General features: G+C 42.8%; 1 protein-coding gene across 1 annotated transcript; it reads right to left on the bottom strand.

Moving 5' to 3' along the window:
* Nucleotides 1-660: 660 nt before the first annotated feature.
* On the bottom strand, nt 661-5,228 carry LOC143785123 (uncharacterized). Its single transcript, XM_077273799.1, has 4 exons — nt 5,166-5,228; nt 2,620-2,761; nt 1,758-1,902; nt 661-1,659 (listed from the first exon to the last, which is right to left on the bottom strand). The coding sequence occupies exons 1-4, from the start codon at nt 5,226-5,228 to the stop codon at nt 870-872; spliced, it is 1,140 nt and encodes a 379-aa protein (XP_077129914.1). The 3' UTR covers nt 661-869.
* Between the last annotated feature and the right edge of the window lie 4,112 nt (nt 5,229-9,340).

The following is a 9,340-nucleotide window of genomic DNA, read 5'->3' as shown; positions in this document are numbered from 1 at the left end:
ATATGTGGAATGCACCTTTGGGATCATGTGTAGTCAGTGGAGGATCTTTCACACTGCCATCCAGCTAGATACGGAGACCGTTGACACTGTGATCAAGGCATGCTGTGTTCTCCACAACTACGTTCGGGACTACAGCACAGAGGTAGTTGAGGAGACGCAGCCGTCTGAATTAATTGCAGTGGACAACTTGGGTCAAGGCAGGCAATCCATCTCGGGTGTGCGTGTGCGAGAAACCTTCACTGACTACTTCATGAGTCCTGAAGGTGCCGTGCACTGGCAATACTCCTGTGCCGGTGTTGAGCAGCCTGAACAGCAGAGAAGATCCGACGCCTAACCCCCATCAAGATGTCAGCCTGTACAGAAGAGCAGATCGGATGGCTAACCCAAAAGCAATCAAGGCCCTTGTGTTCTTCATCAGTACAGCCGAGCAGATTGGATGTCTAACCCCATGCATTCAATGTCCTTTTGTTCTTTATCATTTAAAAAATTTTTTAGGAATTAATAAATAAGAATTTTGTTTGAAAAATCAAACCTTGTGTCTGCAACTTACTCTTTAGTCACTGACAGTTATTATCCCATTACTCACAGTTCATAATCTGCAAATTGAAATAAACTTTTTATAGAATAAGAAATTAACAGACATTTATGCAAATACAAATTTATTTTTTATGCATAAATAACACTGTGTACTACACAGAAAAACAAAACGTCTTAAAATGACGTAGGTATTATAACACAAGGACAAACATTGTCCAGAACAGTCCATCTAGAATGGACGCTATCAAAACCTGTCAACAGGACAAAAGTGCATCAACAATTGATTTGTGAACAACCTGTCAACAGGACAGGGGGGTTTAGGAACTAAATAATCAAAATTGCTGGTACTCTGGCTCGTAACCATACCCCGGAAACATATCTTGCGACAAAATACTCGTGTTTTGGGAAAGATTATGCCCAGAACTTTGACGAGTTGGACAGTGGCTTGAATTATAGGCTTCAGCAGCGTCGGGCCTGTGTGCTGCATGGAAAAACCGTTGAGTAGCAGCTGCTGGTGGTGGTGGTGGCGGCCCACTTGGGATAGTAAATGCTTTCAAAATTCCCACAACTACATCTTGTGGAGGGGGGATTGGTGATGGGACAGCAGCACACATTAGAAGTGCATTAACTGCTGTCATGCACAGGCTCTGCCTGTCCCATGTCATGGACCTAAGGCGGCTAGCTACCACAGATCCAAATTTATCCATGTCATCTTGTGGAGATGAATGGTCTATTATATTTAGGGTTCGACTTGTGAGTGCTTCAATGGCACTAGCCGAACCATTATTTTTTTTCCCCTTCTTGGGTGCTGCCCTACCCATTGGCACAGGACGGGCAGAACCAGACCCCAACCCAGTGGGCCTTGAACCCCCAACAAAGGAGCTGGATGCAGCGGAAGAGGCAGCAACAACAGCGGAAGACAACACCGCCGCATCCGCCGAAGAGGGCGAAGTTGACACAGTACAGGTGGGGGACATAACTGCAGCATGCATGGAGGATGACTGCCTAGCCAAGGGTGGATTCGGTGAGGAGCAAATAGGATAGTCCTCCTCTCCATCACCCAGCTCCAGGCTGTTGTCTTCCTGTACCGGTGGGGTTTCGGCTCTTACATTGCCTTCAGTTCTGTACAAGGAATAAAAAAAGACTTTGTCAATACAAGAGTACTGTGAAACGTGGAAAATTCCAATAGTTATATATATATATATATATATATAACTTACCGCCGCAAATTTCTGCTTGTTAAAATGAATTGCAGCTGGTCTGCAAACGGCACCTTCTTTTTTGATGGCGAGCTGCCACTTTCTACCTTCTGGGCCTTCATAAATCTGTCGGTCACAGATCGCCAACGTTTTCTCACACCTTCCACTGAAATTGAACCATTGAAAAAAATTAGTAAGGAAATAGATGGTGGCCCAGTTCTAACGCATCGTCTACTACAGAATATGCCTGAACACGTAGTATATTGCACAGGACAAGTACTATATTGCCCAGCCACGTATGTCCACAAGTTTCACCAATCCCAAGTGGCACTGGACAGAGGGGATTTATGATCAGGTTGTGCAGTGATTTTGCAGAGACCGCTGACACGACAGGTACTGCTGCATCGAACTTGCCGCTTGCACTGTCAAGGACAGGGCGGGAGGTCGGAGGGTGAGAATAAAGTTTTTTCCATTATTTTTTACTTTTCTTTGTACTATTGATGCTGCATACGCAGAATCTATAGTAAAAACATTGTCAAACAGGGTTAGGTGCATAACCAGAGTGCGTAACACCTCGCTTTGTTAACGATGTCATTAACCCTGTGTGAGGCATGACTAGAGGGGAGTATGGAACGGGCACTGACTGCGGTGAGGAAAGAGCGGCCATATTGATGCCAGTCTGAGCCCGTCGCACATTGGTTGTGGCAATGTTTGTGTGCTTTTTGCCACAACAAAACAGCCACTTGGATTACATGAAAGACAAAAGCCACAAACAATGAATATCCGTGACAGACAGATGGACAGACAGAAAGAGGGAAGTGACACAAATAGACAATTATATAGTACATACGTAATAAGAATAACACAAATTTAACATACTTACAAATAAGTTTTTGACCCGCTATTGGTAGCTGAGGCCACTGCGGATAAATTTCTGTTACGATGGCTGGCCAGGCATCACGTTTAGAAGCGGAGGCTTTGTACTCCTCACTCGCACGGTCCCAGACCGCAGGGTGTTTTTCTACCTACAATTTTGATAGATAACCAGTCACTACATTTGATAAAATTATTATTTTGATAAGAAATATAAAAAAATCTGTACACTACATGGTGCCACGATTCTAACGCAGCAGTTATTATACATATGTATTTCTGGATATAGTAGCCACATACTATGTAGCACAGTCCACGACATTTTGTAGAATACCCGATGTGTGAATACAGGCCACGCAGTACATAACAGTGTACACGCAGTAAATGCCGGCGTCACACTCGGCATAAGACAATACGGTCCGTATCGGTGACAATTCCCCAAAATATTGGTCCATATCTCCTCCGTAGGCAGGGTGTGTCAGCGTATTTAGCGCATGTTTCTAGATTGTGGGAACTTTCCTAGAAAGCTCCCAGGCTTGAGTTCATATGAGGACAACCAGCAGAGGGCGCCCTCTTATGAACTCGAGCCTGTGAGTTTTTTTGGCAAAGTTCCCACGATCTAGAAACAGCCAGCAGAGGGCGACTCACCACAAATGCAGGTAAATATAGGTCATTGACCAACTTTACCTACACTCTCCGTGGTTTTTGCAGCCATGAGCATCACTGCATTAGCAAAGCTCGTGGCTGCAAAATATTTTAACCCCTTCAGATGGATTTACATCGTTGGACGTAACAGATCTGCGGAGGGTAAGGATATTGTTGGTTTATTATTTTTCTTTGTCATAGGGCGAGGGTCTTCAGATGGATTGAGGGTTCAATAAATTATTACAACAACCTTTGTTTTTATTTCATTAAAATAATTTTACATGATGTGTGTGTGTGTTTTTTAACCCTTTGCTAAAATTGGATTAATAATGGATAGGCGTCTTATTGACGCCTCTCCATTATTAACCAGGCTTAATGTCACCTTACAATAGCAAGGTGGCATTAACCCTTCATTACCCCATATCCCACCGCTACAGGGAGTGGGAAGAGAGTGGCCAAGTGCCAGAATAGGCGCATCTTCCAGATGTGCCTTTTCTGGGGTGGCTGGGGGCAGATGTTTTTAAGCCACGGGGGGGCCAATAACCATGGACCCTCTCCTGGCTATTAATATCTACCCTCGGTCACTGGCTTTACCGCTCTGGCGGAGAAAATTGCGCGGGAGCCCACGCCATTTTTTTCTGCCATTTAACCCTTAATTTGCCTTTAACCCTTAAAATTTAATAGCTACAGGCAATTAAAGGGTTAATGGGGGAAAAAAATGGCGTGGGCTCCCGCGCAATTTTCTCCGCCAGAGTAGTAAAGCCAGTGACCGAGGGCAGATATTAATAGCCAGGAGAGGGTCCATGGTTATTGGCCCCCCCGTGGCTTAAAAACATCTGCCCCCAGCCACCCCAGAAAAGGCACATCTGGAAGATGCGCCTATTCTGGCACTTGGCCACTCTCTTCCCACTCCCTGTAGCGGTGGGATATGGGGTAATGAAGGGTTAATGCCACCTTGCTATTGTAAGGTGACATTAAGCCAGATTAATAATGGAGAGGCGTCAATTATGACACCTATCCATTATTAATCCAATACTAGTAAAGGGTTAAAAAAAACACACACAGTCTGGAAAAAGTATTTTAATTAAATGATCACAACAGGTTTTTCACAATGTTTTTATTTGACGGCAAGTAACTGTTCTGGCTCCGGTGAGCCGGTGAGTCCGCGCAGCCGCAGTGAACACCGAACGAGCTGCCTTCGGGAGAACTCAGTATACAATGAACGAGATCGTTACGATCCCGTTCATTGTATCGGCGGCCGCGGTTTAGAGCAGCCGCATGTTATGTGGCTGCTCTAAACTGTAGATCATCGTGGGACACTCGTTTATTTGGATGCTGCGGAGGGTAGGTATATGTTGTGGTTTGTTTTTTTACTATTTTTTCTGACGAGGGATTCGTGGAATTGGGCGTATAGGTGAGTATGGGTTTTTTATTTTTTTATTTATTTGAGGTGGCGATCGGCGGGGACAGGTATGTATATTTTATTTTCACAGGTAACCACTGGCCACCAATTAATGTTTATAGGGGTGGGATGGGGGGGTTAATACAGGCCACTGGCCACCAATGAATGTTTATAGGGGTGGGGTGGGGGGGTTAATACAGGCCACTGGCCACCAATGAATGTTTATAGGGGTGGGGTGGGGGGGGTTAATACGGGCCACTGGCCACCAATGAAACTTTATAGGGAGGGGGAGGGGGAGGGGGAGGGGCATCGTGGATATAAAAAAAATTGTTTTTTTGCACGCAGGAACAGTTCGATGGGAAATACTGCTCCCATCGAGCTGAGCCTGCTGCTACTATAGGGAATAGACATAGGCCGATGGGAGTAGTAGTAGTCTCATCGGCCTATGTCTGACAACACACATACACCACACACACGAACACACACAAAACACACACATAGACACTTACCACACTAATCATAAAAGGCACATCCAGCGCCATCCGGTCATACCAGTCCATGCTGGCAGCCATCATCCAGGAAGACGGATATTATCTTCCTGGATTATGGGATGCTCCTGGCATGATGGGATGGCTATGTGACTTCCGGTAGGCCGCACTGTGTACCTCCGCAAATCTGCTTGAATTCCGCATTTTTTTTATAGATTTGCGGAATTCAAGCGGTACAATACAAGTCTATGAGCACGGAATCGCCGCGATTCCGCAAATTAATGAACATGCTGCGTATTTTACCGCGAATCTTTTCCGCTGCGGAAAAATACTCAGTATGTGCACATAATTTGCGGTTTCCATTATAATTGATAGGATGCTTAATGTTAGCGTTTTTTTCGCGGTTTTATAGCGTTTTTATAGCGAAAAACCGCGAGAAAACCGCGAGAAAAACGCTATGTGTGCACACAGCCTTAGACTTTCATTACATATAATTTAATTTTACTCTTAAAGCCAAAACAGGAAACTGCTGTTTGTTTGTTTTTCATGGAAAATATTTGCTTGCACTTCTCCCCCGCACCCCCCCCCCCCAAAAAAAAAAAAAACACAGGCAAGAAAACAAGCTATGTTTACCCTCATTTATCTAAGGGCCCCTTCACACTGTGCAATCAAAGTCTGAACGAGCGTTCGATTTGTGACGTTTATCCGTCCTCGTTCCGAGGTTGCAAAGTGTGACATGGCGTTACGATTTGCGACGCAGCCCAGCATCGTACGATGTGAAAGAAAGAGCAGAACTTTCTTTCGTCGTAAATGTCTCGCTGTGGCGGTCGAAATCGTAGTATGTGACGGCGGTCATACGAGCTCGTAATGCGACTACGTGGGTTGGGCTTCCGCATACCTGTCTCCTGATTGGGCGTGACGTTTTAGCACGCCCATGCTGGTAATACGTCACGCTCAGAGTCGTAGGACTATGGCGGTGTGAAGGGTAGCGTACGATTGCGACGCGTGACGTTCACATCGCAACTACGTCAGAAAAAGCGTTAACATCGTAGAGTGTGACCGCTGGCTACGAGCTCGTACTGCGATGTCGAATATGACGCAAATGCGTCGTAATCGTAGCAGAATCGACCAGTGTGAAGGGGCCCTAAGTTTAAAAATTTGGGAGTAAAACAAAGTTGAATGCATCAAATTTATAGGGGTTGTCCAGTCTTAAGCTATGTACTGTGAGAATTTTCCAGTTCCGGGAACTGGCAGTCATGTGAATACCAGTATGTGATTTGCAAACTTCCATCCACATTCCAACTAGACATGTCTAGCTTTCCTCAATACACTTTCATTGAATGAGGCCAGACATGTCTAGTAGGCACGTGACTGCATGTATGCAAATTGCATATTTGCAATCCCGTGCTTGACGCTCTTGGCACCGGTGAATCCTTACAGTGCACAGTGTGCGCTTTCTGAGGATTCACAAGTCTGCAGTCACATAGAGAGTCTGCAGATTTGTAGTTTAAGAATGGACAACCCCTTTAATGCAATTCTTGCAAGCCACCATCTCCAATTACTTTTGTCTTCATTCTTCAGGATGATGGCTGCTATGTAATACTACATTTCACCTGCTGTTAGCAGATTGTTAGTGGTGCTGGTAGTGGGACAGGGGGATCAACTCATTGTTCCATTGGATGCATTATAAAAAAGATGAGACAACCCTTTAATAAATGGGGGCTATTACATTTCTAAGCCTTCTTCTTATGAACGAATAAAAGAGTAAAACAATTTGAATCCAGGACAACCACTTTAAGAAAATAACCAAATAGGGTCTTGTTCATACGCTGCTTTATTGCCACATTGGCACATATTTTTTCTTTTGGCCCCTTTTCAAGGTTAAAAAAATTGCTGCGCTTTATAGTACCAGCAAAGTGAATGAGATTTCAGAAATCTAATCTATTTTTTCCTTTCAAATTTGAACCATCAAACCTGTAGCATGTCAATTCCTTTAGCTTTTTCAAATGAATGGGGGACAAAATGCAAGAAAAAACGCATGTAAAAAAAAAAGGGTCGCAAACAAGTTTTTTTTATACAGCATTTTTACCTGCAACAATCTGGTTTTTGGTGAAGAATAATCTGCTGCAAATACTCAACATGTGCACGGACCCTAGGGGTTTTGGGAATTTATTGAAGCATTTTAATTAAAGTTTAAACTAATTAGAAGCTTTGGTTACATTGTCGTTTGGTTACATTGTCTGGTTTGTTTACATTGTCCTGTTTGGTTACATTGTCTGGTTTGTTTACATTGTCCTGTTTGGTTACATTGCCCTGTTTGGTTACATTGTTCTGTTTGGTTACATTGTCCTGTTTGGTTACATTGTCCTGTTTGGTTACATTGTCTTGTTTGGTTACATTATCTGGTTTGTTTACACTGTCCTGTTTGCTTACATTGTCCTGTTTGGTTACATTGTCCTGTTTGGTTTCATTGTCCTGTTTGGTTACATTGTCTTGTTTGGTTACATTGTCCTGTTTGGTTACATTGCCCTGTTTGGTTACATTGCCCTGTTTGGTTACATTGCCCTGTTTGTTTACATTGTGCTGTTTGGTGGTTACATTGCCCTGTTTGGTTACATTGTCCTGTTTGGTTACATTGTCCTGTTTGGTTACATTGCCCTGTTTGGTTACATTGTCCTGTTTGTTTACATTGTCTTGTTTTGTTACATTGTCTTGTTTGGTTACATTGTCCTGTTTGGTTACATTGTCTTGTTTGGTTACATTGTCCTTTTTGGTTACATTGTCCTTTTTGGTTACATTGTCCTTTTTGGTTACATTGTCCTGTTTGGTTACATTGTCCGGTTTGGTTACATTGTCCGGTTTGGTTACATTGTCCTGTTTGCTTACATTGTCCTGTTTGCTTACATTGTCCTGTTTGCTTACATTGCCCTGTTTGGTTACATTGTCTTGTTTGGTTACATTGTCCTGTTTGGTTACATTGTCTTGTTTGGTTACATTGTCCTGTTTGGTTACATTGTCCTGTTTGGTTACATTGTCTTGCTTGGTTACATTGTCTTGTTTGGTTACATTGTCCTGTTTGGTTACATTGTCTTGCTTGGTTACATTGTCCTGTTTGGTTACATTGTCTTGCTTGGTTTCATTTTCCTGTTTGGTCACATTGTCTTGTTTGCTTACATTGTCTTGTTTGGTTACATTGTCCTGTTTGGTTACATTGTATTGTTTGGTTACATTGTCCTGTTTGGTTATATTGTCCTGTTTGGTTACATTGTCTTGTTTGGTTACATTGTCCTGTTTTGTTATATTGTCCTGTTTGGTTACATTGTCTTGTTTGGTTACATTGTCCTGTTTGGTTATATTGTCTTGCTTGGTTACATTGTCCTGTTTGGTTACATTGCCTTGTTTGGTTACATTGCCCTGTTTGGTTACATTTTCTTGTTTAGTTACATTGTCCTGTTTGCTTACATTGTCTTGTTTGGTTACATTGTCTTGTTTGGTTACATTGTCTTCTTTGGTTATATTGTCCTGTTTGGTTACATTGTCTTGTTTGGTTACATTGTCTTGCTTGGTTACATTGTGCTGTTTGGTTACATTGTCCTGTTTGGTTACATTGTCTTGCTTGGTTACATTGTCCTGTTTGGTTACATTGTCTTGCTTGGTTACATTGTCTTGTTTGCTTACATTGTCCTGTTTGGTTACATTGTCTTGCTTGGTTACATTGTCTTGTTTGGTTACATTGTCCTGTTTGGTTATATTGTCTTGCTTGGTTACATTGTCCTGTTTGGTTACATTGTCTTGCTTGGTTACATTGTCTTGTTTGGTTACATTGTCCTGTTTGGTTATATTGTCTTGCTTGGTTACATTTCCCTGTTTAGTTACATTGTCCTGTATGGTTACATTGTCTTGTTTGCTTACATTGTCCTGTTTGCTTACATTGTCCTGTTTGCTTACATTGTCCTGTTTGGTTACATTGTCCTTTTTGGTTTCATTGTCCTGTTTGGTTACATTGTCCTGTTTGGTTACATTGTCTTGCTTGGTTACATTGTCTTGCTTGGTTACATTGCCCTGTTTGGTTACATTGTCTTGTTTGGTTACATTGTCCTGTTTGGTTACATTGTCTTGTTTGGTTACAGTGTCCTGTTTGGTTACATTGCCCTGTTTGGTTACATTGTCCTGTTTGGTTACATTGTCCTGTTTGG

Source organism: Ranitomeya variabilis, chromosome 7, assembly GCF_051348905.1.
Source record: "Ranitomeya variabilis isolate aRanVar5 chromosome 7, aRanVar5.hap1, whole genome shotgun sequence".
Taxonomy (NCBI): Eukaryota; Metazoa; Chordata; class Amphibia; order Anura; family Dendrobatidae; genus Ranitomeya; species Ranitomeya variabilis.
This window is presented reverse-complemented; position numbering and strand designations above follow the sequence as displayed.

What these genes read in the sequence shown, in the direction of transcription:
- LOC143785123 (XM_077273799.1), bottom strand. Translation starts at nt 5,228, where the DNA reads ATGGCTGCCAGCATGGACTGGTATGACCGGATGGCGCTGGATGTGCCT. An exon ending in TGCCTTTTATGATTAGTGTG is followed by an intron (nt 2,762 to 5,165) that starts GTAAGTGTCTAT and finishes TCAAAATTGTAG; the next exon opens with GTAGAAAAACACCCTGCGGT. An exon ending in AGCGGGTCAAAAACTTATTT is followed by an intron (nt 1,903 to 2,619) that starts GTAAGTATGTTA and finishes GTTCAATTTCAG; the next exon opens with TGGAAGGTGTGAGAAAACGT.